The sequence below is a fragment of the Phycomyces blakesleeanus genome, assembly GCF_001638985.1.
Source record: "Phycomyces blakesleeanus NRRL 1555(-) unplaced genomic scaffold PHYBLscaffold_21, whole genome shotgun sequence".
Classification (NCBI taxonomy): Eukaryota; Fungi; Mucoromycota; class Mucoromycetes; order Mucorales; family Phycomycetaceae; genus Phycomyces; species Phycomyces blakesleeanus.
In genome coordinates, this window is record NW_017265154.1 from 448,614 (window position 1) to 467,849 (window position 19,236).

Sequence of the window (19,236 nt, forward strand, 5' to 3'; positions counted from 1 at the left end):
AGATAATGTAGGTAATAAAGTACTTGAATACTTCGACAAAAGAAAGCAAAAAAAAGGGCTCATCAGCTTAAAAGGAGCGAGGTTTAGTGTATCCCCTGTATTTGTGCTGGGGGAAGTACTTGAATTTGTTACCCATTTTTAGAATAAAAGCTTTATCTAAAAATATAAAAAAAAAAAAAGCCGGTCGACCACAACTAGGTGAAAATCTCCTATAGACTTCAAAAATTCATTCCACTGAGATCTCTTTCCAGTTTTGGATCGATTGGTAAAGGGCTTTGGATGGCTGCGTCTGAATAGCCCGATTGATTGTCTCTAGAGTGTTTTTCTGACCGATCAGATCTGACTCGATCGGGTGTAATGGCTGTTATACTTCCCTGGCGCCTCAACCCTCTGGTGTCAAGTCGAAGGTTATTCTTCTTGGCTTTAAATGCCTGGACCTCATAAATAATTGTATCTGTTGAACAAGATAAGATAAATAAATGGAATTGAAACCTTTTTCCTTAAAACTGAATCTTAATATCATTATTTTCTTTACCTCTCATTTCCTCTGTGGTATTTAAGGATTCAAAAGAAAAGTCAACGGTTTGAGGGTGTACAGGCTACGGACCAAGTAATCAAAAACAAGATAATAAGATATATATATATTTGTAAATTACTTTTAAATAATGGTTATAATGATAATACCTCGTCTGTGATATCGTGGTGTACGGCAAGGTAAGGATGCTCCAAAGCTTCTTCGGCTTCAATTCTCTTCATTGGATCAAACGTCAATAGACGTTCGAGAAGGTCCAACGCTGTTTTTTTATTTTTTATTTTTTTGGATATGTGGTTGAGTTGGAGCTTTATTTTGGAAATATATATATATGTATAAAATATACTGCCATGTTCTTTACCAAAAGGTGTAGCATTTGGGTACATTTTAGCAAAAGGAATCTTTTCTGTTTTTTCCAAGCTTTGTATGTATATCTGAGCCTATTCGATTCAATTCAGTTCAATTCAGCTCAATTCAGTTCGATTAAATTAAATCATATGTTTGGAGTACTTACACGCTCACTGCCTATTCGACCCAGGGTATCATCATCAGGAGTGCCAAGAACAAAAAGAATTCGGTTCAATTGGTCAACATCTTTGTAGAATAAATTATTATTATTTTGGTTTAATAGTTTTCTGAAAATTTTACAACAAAAAGAGATAGAATTTAATACGCATAGTTTGATGGTAACTTACAGTCTCTTCCTCTGAATAAAGTGTCTCCTCCCAATAATTCTGCAAATATACACCCAACTGACCAAATGTCAACTGTAGTTTTATAATAAAATAATAATAATAATTGTTTTGTTTTGTATAGCAACAACTTGTGAATATTATTGTTGCTTATCAAACTAATGATATAAAAATATAAATCTCTTACTGGCTTTGGTATAGTTTTGGAAACTCAACATAATCTCAGGAGCTCTGTACCAACGGGTTGCTACATATTCAGTCATGAAGCCTGCACTTCCGGCCTTTGTTGAGTCAACATAGCCTCGAGCCAATCCAAAATCACATATCTAATATGTATATATATATAATGCCGCAAAAAAAATAAAGTAAAAATATACAGGAATATAAAAGTTAATTATATTTATATATTAGATTTATTTTTATTTTTATTTTTAAATCTAAAAATAGTAATAGCAATCAAATACAAAGCAGATGAAGAAAAATAAAGTAGTTTACCTTGAGTTCGCATTCTGAATTGACAAGAAGATTTCCTACAAAGCAAAGCATATAAATTATGATAATTAAGGCCAATTGATTGCCAGAATCACCTTTAACACGCATCTGTTATAATAAACTTTACCTGGCTTCAAATCTCTATGGAGAACCTAAAAATATAAAGATAAAATATATATATTTTTATATTTGTATGCTGTTAATGAAAAATCCCCCATCCTCTCCCCTTACATTTGCACTGTGAATATATTTCAGTCCACAGCAGGTCTGATAGATAAAGCTCTGGAAATGATCATCAGACAGCTTTTGTCCGGACCGAATGATTTGATGTAAGTCAATTTCCATAAGCTCTTGGTAAAGATAGCTAATGAAATATAATTTAACAATGATTTCTTTTCTGATCATCTTATTTTAAAAGAAATTATTGTTATTATTATTATTATTATTATACGTACAGTTCATTGAAATTCTTTGGATCAACGATATCCACGTCAAAGAGCCCGATGATCTACATGTTAATCAAGTCTTTATTTATTTATTTTATTTGCATTTTATTTTAATAATAGATGTTTAGAAGAAGAAGAAAAAAGGCAACTTGCATTTTTGTGTCCATTAAAATGTTCAAGTAATTTCAGTTCTCTCAGAGCTCGCTTGGTCAAAATTGGTCTTTCAAACAGTTTGCAGACCTATTAACAATCAGTATGCTTATACACACACATATATATTTAAAGGTCAAATACTTACCTTTTTTATTGCACACCTTTGACCAGTATATGTATTTACAGCAGAACTTTATTGATTTATTTGTATATAAGCATATTTAGATATTGAAGAAGATCTCCAAGTTTGGAATGAGATAAACTCACCAAACAATACCATAGGCACCTTGACCAATCTCTCTCTCGAATGTGTATTTTTCATCTACGATGAACTCTTGATTGTGGGATGGAAATGAATGGTATGGCATTTAACTAAATAACTCTCGGTTGGCGTTTCGTCTCCTTTTGTTGCTTAAATAAAAAAAAATAGATTAATAAATCAAGAAAAGGTTGAAAAATACGATAGAGATATATATATATAAGAAGAAGAAGGAAGAAGGGAACACACGGTTTCTGCAGTTATACAATCAAGAAAATCTTCAATGTGAAGAATAATTTGGGAATCTTGGTGTAACTTTAGTCGCCGTCTTGCTCTTCTCTCTCTCCCTCCTTCTTCTCTTATTCTCTTACTCCTCTTTGTTTCTTTATGTTTCTTTATTTTCTATTTCCTTTTTACGTAAATATTATTTCTTTTATATCACACTGTGGCAAATGTGACTTTTTTCCAAATAAATAAATAAAAAAAAGAGCATATTACTTTTTTTGGAAGTATTTGATTACATTACAGTTTCTATTTTACTACTTTTTGTTTTTTGTGTTTTGTTTTTTGTTTTTTTCTTCAAATTACATTCATTCAATCGATATAGTAGAATATGCGATTAAAGGCAACCGTTTACAATCCAGTTGGCCTTCATCGTATGTTGGTTTCCAATAAACAATTTTTTACTTTATTTTATTTTATTTTTTGTATATAATGTTGATAATTATCAACAGGAATCGTCCAAACATTGGATAAGTTTGGACCTATATGTGTCATGTCATTCTCAACAGACTCCATTCGTTTTATAAGTCATGATGAGCGTGCAGGCAGCATTCGTGCCTGGGTGTAAGTGAATCCGACTGAGTTTTCTGAATCTCTCCCTCACCTTGCCAATGTAGTAAAGCGCAGCCGGTAAATAAACCAAACCATTGACAGTATATATATATACCTACCTACCTACCTACCTATCCGTCTTTCTTTCCTTCTTTCGTTTTTCTTTCTTGTGTGTGTGTGTGTGCTTATATTACTATTATCCTTATCATCGTCATTATCATCATAGTCAGCTTTTCTTTCAAACTATCGAATTCAAAGCAGACTTGAGGGTTGCGAAATCCCTTTGACTCTCCGTCTTGAGTTTCTCTTGCCTATAACAAAAATTGCACAAAATGCGACCGATGTCAAAATATCTTTAAAACGGTCTGAAAATCAGGTCTACATGTCGTGGGATATGGCAACAGAGGCAAGCCATTTTTCTTCCGCTTAATTTATTTTATTTTATTTTATTTTTTTCTACTTACTTTACATATATTGTGTGGAAACATAAATGTAAACATTATAATTATAATTATTATTATTTGGTCTGTAGAACCGAGAAGGTAGACTTTGTCGACTTGTTCAGAACATTAGTGTGGTTGCAGTATCCCAGGCGACAATGCCAGCTATCAGAGATCCGATTGCTGTAAATTCACCTCATGTAATACATATCTAAATATAATCAGTGTTTCTGTAGAAGTCTAAAACCATTAAACACATCTACTGACTAATTATTATATATTAATATGTATATCTGTATTCTGATAGGTGTTCATTTTCTTGCCTAGTATGAATTCGCTCAAGCCAGTTGCTGATAGACTTAGGCAGATTGGAAAGTATATGTATATCTCTGCAAACATGGCAGGCGAATTGAAGCTTATTGTTGCAAACGATGTTGCTGAATGTGAGACAACCTACAGTCGTCTGGAAAATCCGAGAATACGTAGGGATCAAACTTTATTTATTTTTACAAGATAAAAGATATATAACTGTATGTATTCTAATGCACTTCAAAGCTGATTATGAGCTAGAAGATGTCCGTAAATTTGCTACTGTTCGTATAACAACAGAAGATTTTGTCAATTTTATGAACAGCTATCAGCTCGTACCTGACAATGTGATTTGCTGTAAGTAAAACAAACATGTATATGTGAGCATATTTTCAAGTGCCTTTATATATAACTAACAACTTTATGTATGCGCACCTTTATATATATATAGCCATTACGGACAACGAGCAATTAGCCTTTTATCTTTATATTAACAATGATATACACCACCAAGCAGATCCCAGCGTTGTTCGATCAAGTGCTATAGACCAAACTGTCATGACATGTTTTGTACCTGTTTGTCAAGAATATTAAATAAAACACAGTCATATACAAATATAGTGTACATATCTTTTCTTATTCTATTGCACTCATGAAAAGTTAAATAATAACTATAAAAGAATACGACTCTTTTGTCACCAAGGCCGTACCTTAAAAAAAAAAAAAAAAGAATCATATTTTTTTTAAAAAAAAGGAAAGGAACCTCATTCTCATGTACCAATTACGTCTCGACGTCATTGTCGGATAACAAAAATAAAACCAGCATGTCTTTTTAAGCTTTTACTAACACATCTGCCAGATCATCTTTTAACCTTTATACCTCATCATGTGTAAGCACGTTCTCAATGCACAGGTAAAATACTGCTCAAAAGCACACATACATATATATAAAAGGAAGAAGAAGAATAAAAAGAAAAATAGTTAATTGAATTAAATCGGATGATTTGATTTATATATATACATCTAATTAATTTACTATCATTTTATTATTTTATTGTTTTTAAATATATATATATATATATATATATTAATAATAGGTCTCTATTCGAGCACAATGCTGCAAGAAATGGTACGATTGTGCCGAATGCCATGCAGAACATTCAGATCACGCTCTTAGAAAGACCGATGAGATGGTTTTTGGATGCAAGAAATGTAAAAAGGTGTTTCGCAAGGACATGACGTAAGGTGGACCCTGTGTCTCTTTCTCTATCTTTCTCTCTCTCTGTGTGTGTGTGTGTTTATGCTTGTAGAATGTATAGAAATGCCAATAATCTTTACATGATGATTATTTGCTTTGTTTTTTTTTTCGGAATCTGATTTGTTTGGTTGGTTGGTTGGTTTTTTTTTGTCAATGGTAGTGATTATGAAGAAGAAGATGAGTTTTGCCCTCATTGCGACAATCAGTATGTAATTGAAGCCTTGACTCCCGAAGCTAGATTGGGAATTGAGACTGGAGATTTGCGTCTTGACAGCAGGTAAAATATACAAGTCTTTTTTTTCATATACATAGTATTTACTAATAATATCATTTTCTTTAAATAATTTAGAGTTGTCAAAGATCAGCGTATGAAATTAGCCAAGGATCCAACAAGTATCTATGATATTGAATTCTCAGAGACAATTGGATAAACAAGTTAACGTCAGCATTCAACATTCAACATTCAATATCAATCGATGCCAACACCAACACCAACAACATCATCAACATCAACATCAACATTAACAATAACATTAATAACAATAATAATAAATGAAAGAAAGCAGTAAGCAAAAACAATACATTCCTATGTTAGCCCAGTGCTTTGGTCTCTTTCCAAAGTCCTTACCTATCCCTTTGTGTGTGTGTGTGTGTAATTGCTTAATGTTGTGAGAGGAGAGAGAACAAACTCTAAGAATTGTATCATCTCCTTTATTATTTTTTGTAAAGGTAGTTTGTATCTACGTAATAGAATGTGATCAGGTAGTAAAGTAATACAATATGCAATATACAATATGCAATATACAATATGTATGTATATATGTATATTTAACATGAATCGGACCTGCAGGTCTAGTTTTACCCCTCATTTTTTTTTCTCTCTCTCTTTTCCTTAAATATCTGATTGGTTGACCGCATGCTTATAAATTATAATCCTCTCTCTTTCTCTCCATACTTTTTTTTATTTTACTTGTTTTTGTTACTTTTCTTTAAACTAAATAAAGAAGAACACGTAAATGGCACAAGAATCAGAGAAAGATCTTTCAAAGAAAAGAAGAAACAATCGATATTGCTCAGTTCTCCGTTCAACCTCTAAAGGATCAGCAATAGGACAATCATGTCCCAAGGTAGTCAAACGTAAATATCGTGTCAAGCAAGACGAAAGAGAAGACGAAGAAGACGAAGAAGACGAAGAAGAAGAGAAATATGTCAAAAAAAAGAAAGAAAATGAAGAAAATGAGAAAAAAGAAGACAAAGTTGAAACGATAGGAGAAGAAGAGGAAGAAGAAGAGTATGAAGAAGAGGAAGAATACAATAGCTCTATGGACGAAGGAACTTTCAGTATAAATGAGCCTAGTGAATTTTCATCAGAAAGCTTGATGTCTCCGCCTGGCCTTCAGTCTCCACGCATGTTTATGAACTTCCCGTCCCCTGATTCTTCTAAAAAGGACAAGAAAAACAAGACTTTGGAAGCAAATAAACAGGGTGCTTATCAAGTAAATGGTGTCAATATCTTGAACAGGTAACACTATATCATTATGGAGCACAATGCAATACAGTACAGTATGGAAAAGCTTTAGAGAATGATGCTTAAATATCAAATACCAATCTTATTTGATTTGATTTAATTTGATTTGATTTTATCTTATATCTTGCATATTTGGTATTCAGGACCGATCTTGACAGCAAAACTGCAATTGAGAGGATTCAGAAACGACGCGAAAATCACAATCATATTGAACGCCGGCGTCGAGACTTAATCAACAATACGATTCATGAAATATCACTGGTGGTTCCCAACGCAGTACATCAAGGCCGCAGACCAAACAGGGGGCACATTTTGAAAGCGGCATTATACTACATAAAGGTAAGTAGGTCAGTAGGTATGTAGGTGTTCGTAATAATGATAATGATTTTTTAAAAAAAAAGATTCAAGAAAATATCAGAAGCATGTGATTATTATGGTTTACATGATTAACAACTATTGTTATGTAGGAATTGAGCCATGAAAACACAGTACTCAAACAGCAAGCTCGGTTAAATGATATTATTAATTATAGTAATAACAATAATAACAACAACAATCATAATCACAATCATAGCCGCGCAATCCACAGCAATAGTTTTGGATACACAGGTCTTATAAATTCACGCACACATATATCAGCAATATCGACAGCTACAGCAGAGGCAGCAGCGGTGGCAGAAGCAGCTGCGGAAGAAGCAGCGTCAGTGGCAGCGAAGGCGGCAGCAATAGTTAAAGAAAAGGCAGCAGTGATATCCGCAGTAGCAGCATCAACAAACTTACGACGATTAGAGCCACGGCCGTTTTTTGCTGCTGAAAATACCCCTTCTGCTCATCTTACGCACATGCCTTACGCCTATTCATCACCAACGCCGCCCGTATCACACACGAGTCTACAATATGAGCAACAAAATCCGCGCTCAAACCAAGTGCGTCGGAATATTCCCACTATGGTGGTTGAGCCAAAAAATGTGCTGCCCCAATCAGATTCATTCATGCAACCTCATCGTAGTAGTAATAGCCGTAATAAAACTAATAGTAATCATAGCAGTAGCAGCAGTAGCAGCAGCAGTAGCAGTAGCAGTAGTAGTAGTAGTAGTAGTAGAAGCAGTAAAAATAGTATTAGTAAAATTAGCACTGATCTTCCCGTCTTATCCTCTCGTTTTCCGCCACGTATTGAACATTATCCCGCCACAATCCCGACATCATTTCCCTTTAATTCGTCACTCTGAACCTTTACTCTTAAATAACGGCCCGCAAAAGGAAGACACATACATATTACAACAGCAGCAACATAACAGCATAAGCAAAAGTAATAGTTGTGATAAGAAATGTAATAACAATAACAAAAATACCAATACCAATACCAATACCAATACCAATAACAAAAATACCAATACCAATACCAATACCAATACCAATACCAATACCAATACCAATACCAATACCAATACCAATACCAATACCAATACCAATACCAATACCAATACCAATACCAATACCAATACCAATACCAATACCAATACCAATACCAATACCAATACCAATACCAATACCAATACCAATACCAATACCAATACCAATACCAATACCAATACCAATACCAATACCAATACCAATACCAATACCAATACCAATACCAATACCAATATCAATACCAATACCAATACCAATACCAATGCCAATGCCAATGCCAATGCCAATGCCATTAAGAATTGTAGAAACATTATCTGTGGATACGTGAAGCATGGGATACTGAAAATCTTAAAGAACAGATAGAAAGAAAGCATCAAATGTCTTGGTAAAACCCATCACTCTGATTCCATCCAGGTCTGTTTGCCTGTACATAAACGCGTAATTTGTATGTATGTATGTGTATATATATAAACATAAGATACATCAGTATAGCAACAATAACAAATACAAATACAAGTCCAACGGTGACCAAAGCTGTGACTATTTCTACAACTACTGTTCAATACGACGGCGACAATGACGATGACGGCGACGGTGAAGATGAAAGTAATAATATTACTAGAGACTGTTATTCCCTGTCAAACAAGCTCTTTTTTTTTTACTTTATTAATCTTGTGTTTGATATGTGTGTTTGTGTGTTCAATTGTATTTATTTAATAATTCACAAGAATTTTCTTACAAAAGTAGGCATGTAGATAAGTGTATTCCTGATCTTATTCTATCAAAGACTTGTATATTCTTATATTGAACATACACCCAAATACCAAAGAAAATGGGAATGAAAGGCAGAAAGGCTTTGGTGTTTAGAAAGCAAAAAGAAAGAGAGGAAAAGAGAGAAGAGCTACAGATAGATAGATGTCTTTGTAGTGTATACAAACAATCTGTGTATATATATATATATTTATTTATTTGAGTGATTGAGTGAGTTCAATGTATCGGTGAGTTTTTCTTTCTTTCTTTTTTTTTCACATATGGTCGTCTATTGATCAGGTACGGTCATCAAAAGTCCTTTCTTGGCAACCTTTCGTTCGCGACTCTTTTGCTTGGACATGATTTCTATCCTATTCTCCTGATCCTCCCCTTCTTCTCCTTCTTCTTGATTCTGATTCTGCCCTTGGCCCTTCATTTCTCCTTCTCTTTCCTGTTGTTTTTCTTTACGTTGAGTTCCTGTGCCTGTTGGTTCTGCATTCTGTTTAGACGTTTGCTGTCCTTCTTGTTTCTGTTGCTCTTGTGAAACCTCTAGGCTGTCTAAAAGTATTGCCGGCAATTCGGTGCGCCTGATTTCGGTTAAATGTGTCGTTTCTCTGGTGGCCGAGGGCACGATCTCGATCTTTTGAAGCTGGAGCTGAGATAATGCCCGGGTCTCCAGCAAAGGTCTGGTGCTGGTGCTGCGAACAGGCTGGCGCTGTGGATCAGTTTCTTTGGTAGTTACCGCAAGTTCAGACAACCGGCGAAGGCGAAGACGATAGAGAATAGCATCGATTGTCAATTCGATTTGAAGATGGTGCTTGATAATAGACATTTCTATAAAGACCAAACATTTAATGTGAATTTGGTTTAAAGATGTTTGTCAATTTTTACATGACATTCATATGATATATATATATATATTTCTTTCTTTCTTTCTTACTTGGCCATGTTGCACGCTCTCCTCGAGTGATTGCTTCGACTATTAGGGCAGGTGTAGGATTTGACAGGACCTTGAGGTAATCCGAGTATCCGATGTCGGGAATAATTGTAATATCTCCAGAATACTTTTGTGACATAATGGCTTGAACTTTGTACAATGCATGTGGCATCATTCCAAGTTCTGTGAGCTACCCCAAATACAAATACAAAAATAAAAAGAAAAAAAAAAGAAAATTTAAGTACAATAAAAAGATTTCTTTATTTGTATATACAAAAATAATAATAGAGCTTACTTGAGTACATCTATGTTGGATTTCCGTCTTGGCTAAATGCATACAAAAGTTAGCAGCCTGTCTGACTTTTGAAGGAGGCTTGTTGTCCTTTTGAAGAAATGGAATAACGTGAGGATTAACTATGAAAAAAAAATCCATGTTAAAATAGGAAAAGAAAAGAGAAGAAAAAAAAAATATTATTACTATTATTATTATTATTATTTACTTTAATATTTTTCTTTTACCTTGACAAACGATAAAGTGGTTGACATTGAATAGCTCTGACAACCGTGTCATGGGTAAATCACTATAGTAATAGGTAAGAGCAGTTTTAAGGTTAATATTGCTATTATTCCGCTGGGCAAAAGCAAATCAAAGCAAAGCAAAGAAATATTACTTTTCGACTGATCCATCAATGTATAGTTGATCTATCGAATATTACAAACATCTAGTTTAGATAAACCACTCATTTTCCCTGTTTCTTTTTTTATATAACTAACCAACTGGATTCCATGGAACAATTTTTCCGCTCTTGTCTTTTGCATACAATGGAGAGGAGGTGTAGAAGAAGGGTACAGAACATGAAGCAGCACTGTTTTATATATAAAAGCAAAGATTAAAATAGATAGGTAGATAGTTGATAATAAGATTTTGTTTTATAAAAGAAAATGTGATCACCATAACAACCATCATCATAATCATCATAATCATCATCATACTACGCACACTACAAAATACACTAAATGGAAAAAGAAAAAAAAACTTACACAGCTGACCAAATAACCTATCAAAACCAATTGAATTAAAAAAGAAATCAAAATCAAATTTCTATTTACAGAAAGAAAGAAAGAAATAAAGAAAGGAATATAAAAAAAATTAAACTATTTGTGGATTATAATTATTACTATTTTTTTTTTTGGTTTCTATGGTTACTTACCACATCAGGGGATGTCAAATAGTTTAATAGCTGGGGCATATCATAATTAGTGGAGGAGCTAACGGTGATGTTGAGAATCCAGCGTGTACGATTGAACGCTTCTTGGAAAGTATAGTCTCCAAGATTGGAGCGCAGTGCATCAATGAGAATATTGATATCATACAACTGGCCAGATGTGATCAGACGATGGAGTCTCATCCATGGAGTCTCTGGTTTCCCTTCTTTTTCAAACAAGTCCTAATATATATAAAAAGATTATGATTAATATGATCAGAATGCTCAATAGTTATTATTTATTATTTACCAAAGAAACAACATCAGAGAAATTCTTGAATAATTCTACAATCTCGTCGTCGGTTCTTGTACAGATAAAGGAAGCCATCAAACTTCCGCTGGACGCACCAGACATGATGCGGGGTAACAGACGTGCACTGTGGAGACATTTTAAAACACCCATATGGTTGGTTCCTGAAATAATGTGAAATTCAGCCGCATGTGATTTAAAAAAATTATTTTTATTTTTGCTTAGTTATCAATCAATTAATGGTAATATATATATATATATACGTGTGTGTGTGTGTGTGGGCTGGTATTATACAATAGAGTCTTACCTAAGGTTCCTCCACCACTCAAGAGTATGGCAGTTCTTCCAAAGCTCTGACGGATATTCATAAAAAAGTCGTGTTTTGCTTTGAGATCCAGTTCAGGATCATCGGATGGCTCATCACACAACCAATTGAATTGATCGACTACTTCGTCAATGTAATCAGAGATCAAATGCTTTGTACCGACTCTGGTGTGAGAATAGAGCTTACAAAGATGAAAGATGAAAGATAAGATTTGATTTGATTTGATTTGATCAATTAATTAATTGAGTAAATAATAAAAATAATATATATATATATATATACATACTGTTGAATTTCCAATGTCTCCAAGATTTCTAGCCAAACTCGTTCTTAAAGCAAAGATCATGGATGACTGACCCTGACCAGACTCGCGAATGTGTCGGAGCTGTTCAAGACGTGTCTTTACTAGTTCCCAGTCATAGTCTGGTGATCGAGGATCTTGTTTCCATTTTTCAAGACCTACATACATACATACATACATATAATTAATATTAATATTATTATTATATAAAGTTGTTTCCATGGTAACAAAAAAGAAAAAAAAAAGACTTGCCTTCAAGTTCATCGAGCATAGTAGCAGCCTCTGCCCATTCTTCATAGTGTGTTGCATTTTCGAGCTGTTTTGTGTATTGAGCCTTTGGATCAGAGCTTATTCCGCGCACCTTGTCATACAGCATCTATGCATATATATATTTGTATAAAAATAAAATCAAGTAAAAGTAAATTCAGCTGGTTTAGATTGAGCTCATATATATATATATAAAAGTTGTATTGTTAATTCTTACATTAGACCATTGCCAACCTGCATCTAATGAGATTGCCTTTGTGGCATTAACTACGGGTGTGACAGAACACTGGACAGCATTTGTAATATCTGCTTTGGTTGGAATCCTTGTGGACTGATGAGGATCTGTTGCGGTTACTAATTGTTCCATCATGATGAGAGAGAATATAAAAAGAAAGAAAGAAAGAAAGAAAATAATAATAATAATAATAAAGAAGAAGAAGAAGAAGAAAGAACAATATATGTATGTATCCATGTATGTATGTATGTATGTCTATGAAGCCGAGCTTATCTTTCACGTGCAAATGATGATCTTTGCATAGATGATATTGTGAGTACAGTATACTGTGCTATAAGTAAAGAAGAATATATATATATATATATATATATATATATATATATATAAACAAAGTTGTCATTTCTTATTATAATTATTATTCTAATAATAATAGTGGATATTACTAGTTAGCTAGTCAGGTTGGTCAGGTTTGGTGAGTTTATTAGTGTATGTATTATTCTTGAAATGTTTTACTATGGTTATTTGTATAAAATGCGTGTCTATATACTTTTTGAATTAATATCATTATTGTTTACCCCTCTTTCTCCTAAGGACAACCAAATCAACCTTGTTTTTATTTTTTTATTATTACTCAGTGTTACTTACAGCCAAAATGCAAAATTATTAATAGGGGGGTTCTTTTTCTGTAGTAGCATTAATATTCTATGTAAAAAAAAAATTAAAAAAGAAATACACCCCAGAGCACATTTGAAATATATACTTCTTGTTAGCTTTAAAGACAAGCCACAAGCCACAAAGCATAAGGGTAGAGATAGTTATGTCTGGTTTGTGTTTTGGTCTATATCTGTTTGTACTTATCATGTGACCGAGTCTTCCCTCTAACATTTCAAAAAAAAAAAAAAAGATGATGAATTTATACGATCCATTTTTTATTACAAAGAAAAGAAAAAAAAATCGATTCCGAGAAATTGGAACCCTTACTACTATTATTATTTATTTATTTTTAAATACAAGCCAAAAAGATGATTGTATAAAAAGAAGGTGGGATCTTGGAGTCAAATATATGAATCTACATACAAAATATAATTAGGTACACGGCCATCTTATCCGACAATTCCAAGACTGTGTTTCTTTTATTTTATTTTATTATTTATTTTTATACCAAGGTTGCCAAGATCTGTTAATTGCATAAAGACCTATATTTATAAAATAGACTTTAGAGTTTTTTTTTTTTTTGATTTCTTGCTCTACAAAATAATAATAATAATGAAAGAAAGCGTGGCTCAATACATACAAGCTTTGAATTCAAAATGTATAAAAATGAAGGAAAATGGATAAAATACTTAAAAGGCAATTTGTCTTATCTCTAATAAAATATTTTTAAGAGTTTTGATTAAGAATAGCATAAATATATACACAGATAAGATGGAACGCAATAAAATAACCTTGTTTTCGCTCGTTGTCCGCCCGAGGTAGTACTTTTATTGTACAACACAAACCACACCATACAACCCAATTTTATTTTATTTCTAATATTCTTGGTTTCTTCCTTTTTATTTTATTTTTTTTACATATTCACCATCTCTCTTTGTGTCCAAAATTACAAACAAACCAATAATAAAAAAAATAAATTAAAAGGCTATAATAAAGAGCACGCTTGTAATAATATAAATATTTTGTATACTGTATATATATTTATTTTATTTTATATAATAATAATAAATAATAAAGGAAGAAGAAGAGGTAATAGTAGTAAAGGTTGGTTGGAGGAGGAAAAGGAAATAAAAATAAAAATCTCTGATATATTTACACCCAAAAGGCCCTTTCTGTTTTTTTTTTTTTTCTATTTCTAATTTTTTTTTGTTTCTTTCACAATCTTTTCTTCATTTCCCTTGATCTTTTCTTTCTCTCTCTCTTTTTTTTAATATAAAAAAAAACCCAAAAAAGAAGCACAGCAAAAATATAGGTCAAGAAGAATGAAAATGAAAATGAAAATGAATGAAAATTAAAGTGAAGAAAACAAAAATAAAGAAAATAAATAAATAAAAAAAAAAAAAAAAGTTACTCTTGGTTTTACAGGAATGAAAGTTGAAAGATGCAAAAAAAAAATAAAAAAAAAAAATGGCCGGCCTTCTTCTTCTTCTTCTTCTTCTTCTTTTTTGGGGGGAGGAAATTCAGTGGAGTTGAGTTGAATTTGGTTGGGCTGGTTGGGTTGGTAAGTGCGTACTTGGGATAGAAAGACGACTACTGCTTGATTCCTTGTTGTGTAATCCTCTTTGTCTTGTTTTTGCCTCAAGATTTTTTTTTTGTTGTTGACCGAATATTTTATATATAGCGTTTAGTTTATCTGCTTCTGCTTCTGTTTCTTGTAATGTAATATAATATAATGTATGGTAGTGCAATTTAGTGTAGTGTAGTGTATTGTAGTATGGTGTAGTATGGTGTGGCGAGGCAAGGTGTAAGATTTGCTGTAATGCGTGTGTTGTATTGGGTTGTGTGAATAGAATTGGTTGTAATATATATTGGTTCCTTTTTGTAGTGTAGATTCTTGACAGTAGAAGAGGACCAAGCACATTAAGTATGTATGTATGTACGTATGTATGTATGTATGTATGTATGTATGTTCCAGTATCTTTTTCTCTCTCAATTTGCCTTATACATATACATACACATACACATACATACAATAGATAGGAATAGTAGTATTTATGCTTCGGTGGGTCCCTTGATTGTTGATCGGAAGCCACGGATCTTTTGGCATTCTGTCTTGAGGTTGTCTGCCAGAGGTTCGTCCCATGCACCAGTAGCCACAAACAGGCGAGAGTAACGAAGGCAGAGTTCTTCTCTAAAGTTGCTATACAGTTTACGATTGTATTGACGCTAAAGAAAGAAAGAAGACAATTAATAAATAAATAAAGAAATATTACAATTGATAGCTTTACCTCTTTTCTTCTGGTCTCTTCTGGATACTCGTGGGTCTGATGGATCAGGAAATCGGCCGGCAGGACATAATAATCAATTCCAGACAGATAGATTTCATAGAGACAGGCAGCCTTGTTTGCACCATACCCAATGAACCGTTCATCGCACCAGGGTGAGCCTTCCTTTTTGTAGATGATATAGGGCTCATAAGAGAAATTGTAATCGACGACCTTGTAGGGTTGTGCCAGAGCACTATCTGTAGGAGTTTGGTACCACTGGGTGTAGTTTGTAGACCCGTGTCCTCTTAACCAGGACTTGTGGAACATGTCGATTTTGTCTTCCTCGACCTCCTGGAGTAGCTGGGCCTTTGTGGTCGGGAAAGTACGCCAGTCCAGACCGTCGTCCTGGACAAGATACTCAAATGCCGGCACCACCAGGGCGGTCTTTCCGGCCCGAAGCTTGTCCATAATGGCTGGGTTGTTGCGGATCGACTTGCGGAAGTCTGTGCACAGGTGGAAGTCAACATCAAGCATCATGATGTAGTCTGTACGGGCAAAGAACTTGGCTACGTTTCGCCACATGTTGAACTGCCGATCGAATTTGTCGACGATGAGATGGATGTCAACATAGTCGCGCAAGTCGGGGTTAACCGCGTAAAGAGCTCTGAGTTCCTCAATCGTCTCTTCCTTTGTATCGTCATCGTTAACATGGACTGCTGCCGAGATTGGGCCTAGATTTATTTTAATTTTTTATTTAATTTTTTGATTGTCCAATTCATCCCCCCCCCCAAAAAAAAATAAAAAAAAAATAAAGAAGAGATGTGCGTGAACCAAAAAAAGGAATTGGATAATAATAATAAGTTTTGCTTTTTTTTTATAATACAAATATATTTATATATATAAAACTAATATCATCATCAAGAGGCGGAGATGCAATTCCTTTTTTTTTTTTTACTTCTTTACTATCCATTATTCTACCACTACCACTATTATTATTATAGTTATCTATAGTGCTATTGATATTACTGCTTATTTTATTTAAATATTTATTTATAGCACCTTGCTGCTGTTATCCAAACTACAACAATTTACTGCTACCCCACCCACTTGATAATTATCTCTCTCTCTTCTTTTTTCTTTTTTTTAAAACACCGTGTATATATAAAATATATATATATAAAAAAAAAAGTGTATTTAAAATAAACTTACCCTTGTAGTGTGTTGCTAGGCGACTTAATACCTTGAATCGGTTGCGTGTGACGAGTGTTGCCATGGTAATATCTTCTTGTTCGGGCACTTTTTGTGCCTTGAAGTAATAAGGCTTGAGATCAGAGGGACCCATGGCATCAGAAAACACCTTTGACATCAAAAATTGTTCGGACATTGACTGGCTAACGTCTAGAAAATATGATTAGTTTCTTTTTTTTTTAGAGAAAGCCTAGAAACCAATATAATTGTTTTTTTTTCTTACCTTTATCGCCTACTCCTCCTGACCATGGAACAGATACTTGTTGTTGTTGTGATGATTGTTGTTGTTGTTGTTGTGATGGTGTATTTAACAGATCCTGTTGTTGGCCTGCTGCTACTACTACTGGATGTTGGTTTGTAAAATCAGTTTTGTCGTCTGGACCACGAGGGAAGATGCCGTTGGTGTCTTGGCTGGGACTTTGGGAATGAGAGGAATAAAAGTGTTTGGCTGTGTAGACGACCGAGAGGAAGACGTAGCCTATGAAGAGGTACTTTGCCACCTTTGAAAACGATGAAGGAAAATCGATCCTCATTTTCTTTTGATTTTTGAAGGTTTTGATTTGAAAGTTCTTTTCTTTTTTGTTTGAATATTAAAATAATATTGATAGCTAAATTGTATCTATATTTATATTATATTATATTAGTTAAAATATATATATATGTGTGTGTGCTTTGTGGTAAAAGTAAAAGAAATAAAAGAGAGAGAAGAAAGAGAGAGAAAGGAAGATCCAGGGCGGAAAGGAGCGGAAGGAACAAGGAAAGATTGTATTTTATAGGCAAACAAAAAATCGCAAAAAAAAAAAATCAAAAGCGGACTTGTGCTAGACTAGAACAAAAAAAAAGAAAAAGAAAAGAAAAAGAAAAAACAGACAAACAGAGATTTTTTTTCTTCTTCTTTTGTGATACACATCCCGAATATTTATTTATATACTTTTTTTTTATAGAGACAGATAAATATAAAACATATATATAAATTATGTATATTTATAGTATATTATATTCTTAAAGGTAATGTAAAAAAAAAAAGAAAAAAAAATTAAAATCAACCAATTGAAATTAGTTTATAAAATTCGTGGGTCGTAAAGAATTGGATCAATGTACAAGGAGAATGAATAAATGTCTTTAATTGCTATTAGTATTATGATTAGTATTTAAATGACACAAATAAGATAAGATAAAATAAATCAATAGAAAGAAAGAAAAGACAAGGGAAACAAGAAAGGGGTTTATTGTATCTTATTTTTATTCTGTTGGGTGTTTGTATTGTGTATGTATTGTGTAGAATGAATGAATAAATAACAAGAAAGTTAAAAATCCTCAAAAGAGCAATCGTACAAGAATTGTTTAAAAATACACCTTGTTTTATGTATCTATTTATTCACAACTATATATATACTTTCTATCATCATCATCATCATCATCATCACTATCAGTAGTATCAAAATTAATAATAAATAAAGTAACCATAGCAACTACAGTAACTATAGCAACATCAACAAAGATAATAACAATAAAGTGTTGTACAATGACCACTTGTCTCAATCCATTTAATCATTCACCCCCCCCCCCCCCCCCCCCCAAAGAATACATCTACATATACAAGAATAAGAAAAATTAAAACATACCTTTAATTAGACAATTCTTTATTATACCTATATTTCTTTGGAAAATTTTAATCAAAATTTAGAAATATAAATATAAATATAAATACACTTTTTGTTTCTGAAATAATATTTGTTGATCCCAAAAAAAGAAATAAATCTGTTCTCTATTTTGATTTGATTTGATTTTATTTTTTGTAATAAAATAAACAAACCAAAAGAATGGGTGGACAGATGATACAATAGACAATAAACTTTAGTCCAAAACAAAAATTAAATTTCAATTGCTATCATTATATGATTATTCATTTATTTATTTTATAAAGAAGCAGAAGAAGTGTTTGTCGCCGTCTGGATTTTAACAGAATACAGAACTATAAGTATGTAATCCTTGATGCCTTATTGATACTCATACAAGCTTGTCTCTTGGTCATGATCTCATCAGAACTATGTTTGAATTTTTATTTATTTATTCTGAAATCAATTAAATAAAACTGAGTTGCAAGCTTTATTATTGACGAAAATCACTTGCTTTTTCTTGTTTTTTATTTTTATTTTCTTGCCATTGTTTCATTATGTAGATATATATATATATATATATATATATACATAAAAGGATGTCTATATCACTACCCAATCATTATCCTATCCGGTAAGGTAGGAGCACAAGCAAAAATACAGTATAGAAAGAAAAGAAAAAGGTTATAAAATTTTCGGAAGCAAGCCAAGGAGAGTGAGCGGATTATGAGGAAGGGGTTATGCTACACAGAATCAAGTCTA

At 32.9% G+C, this 19,236-nt stretch overlaps 6 protein-coding genes across 6 annotated transcripts; 2 read left to right on the plus strand and 4 right to left on the minus strand.

Moving 5' to 3' along the window:
* Window positions 1-218: 218 nt before the first annotated feature.
* Window positions 219-2,683, minus strand: PHYBLDRAFT_156131 (hypothetical protein; the record flags this gene model as incomplete). Its single annotated transcript, XM_018433467.1, has 14 exons — window positions 219-454; window positions 536-599; window positions 685-794; window positions 894-972; window positions 1,047-1,126; window positions 1,228-1,299; window positions 1,412-1,550; window positions 1,720-1,754; window positions 1,844-1,868; window positions 1,948-2,080; window positions 2,172-2,224; window positions 2,316-2,402; window positions 2,461-2,506; window positions 2,583-2,683. 14 exons carry the CDS (start codon window positions 2,681-2,683, stop codon window positions 219-221), a joined length of 1,260 nt encoding a protein of 419 aa, XP_018287596.1.
* A 504-nt stretch (window positions 2,684-3,187) lies between these two features.
* On the plus strand, window positions 3,188-4,751 carry PHYBLDRAFT_172194 (hypothetical protein; the record flags this gene model as incomplete). Its single annotated transcript, XM_018436752.1, has 8 exons — window positions 3,188-3,230; window positions 3,309-3,420; window positions 3,474-3,486; window positions 3,635-3,784; window positions 3,941-4,048; window positions 4,156-4,291; window positions 4,404-4,514; window positions 4,609-4,751. The coding sequence occupies 8 exons, from the start codon at window positions 3,188-3,190 to the stop codon at window positions 4,749-4,751; spliced, it is 816 nt and encodes a 271-aa protein (XP_018287597.1).
* Window positions 4,752-5,041: 290 nt separating this feature from the next.
* On the plus strand, window positions 5,042-5,986 carry PHYBLDRAFT_135684 (hypothetical protein; the record flags this gene model as incomplete). Its single annotated transcript, XM_018429741.1, has 4 exons — window positions 5,042-5,070; window positions 5,255-5,397; window positions 5,576-5,692; window positions 5,765-5,986. Coding segments are annotated over 4 exons (371 nt in total), but the record flags the coding sequence as incomplete, so codon positions are not given.
* A 2,232-nt stretch (window positions 5,987-8,218) lies between these two features.
* Window positions 8,219-8,689, minus strand: PHYBLDRAFT_66216 (hypothetical protein; the record flags this gene model as incomplete). The annotated part of the gene is made up of 1 exon (XM_018441606.1): window positions 8,219-8,689. The coding sequence occupies one exon, from the start codon at window positions 8,687-8,689 to the stop codon at window positions 8,219-8,221; it is 471 nt and encodes a 156-aa protein (XP_018287599.1).
* A 1,304-nt stretch (window positions 8,690-9,993) lies between these two features.
* Window positions 9,994-12,560, minus strand: PHYBLDRAFT_21541 (hypothetical protein; the record flags this gene model as incomplete). The annotated part of the gene is made up of 11 exons (XM_018439762.1): window positions 9,994-10,233; window positions 10,339-10,457; window positions 10,563-10,624; window positions 10,715-10,745; window positions 10,818-10,909; window positions 11,085-11,101; window positions 11,255-11,491; window positions 11,568-11,722; window positions 11,866-12,064; window positions 12,170-12,342; window positions 12,413-12,560. The coding sequence occupies 11 exons, from the start codon at window positions 12,558-12,560 to the stop codon at window positions 9,994-9,996; spliced, it is 1,473 nt and encodes a 490-aa protein (XP_018287600.1).
* Window positions 12,561-14,994: 2,434 nt separating this feature from the next.
* PHYBLDRAFT_182782 (glycosyltransferase family 49 protein) lies at window positions 14,995-17,388 on the minus strand (the record flags this gene model as incomplete). The annotated part of the gene is made up of 4 exons (XM_018438673.1): window positions 14,995-15,566; window positions 15,629-16,338; window positions 16,817-17,005; window positions 17,079-17,388. The coding sequence occupies 4 exons, from the start codon at window positions 17,386-17,388 to the stop codon at window positions 15,393-15,395; spliced, it is 1,383 nt and encodes a 460-aa protein (XP_018287601.1). The 3' UTR covers window positions 14,995-15,392.
* Between the last annotated feature and the right edge of the window lie 1,848 nt (window positions 17,389-19,236).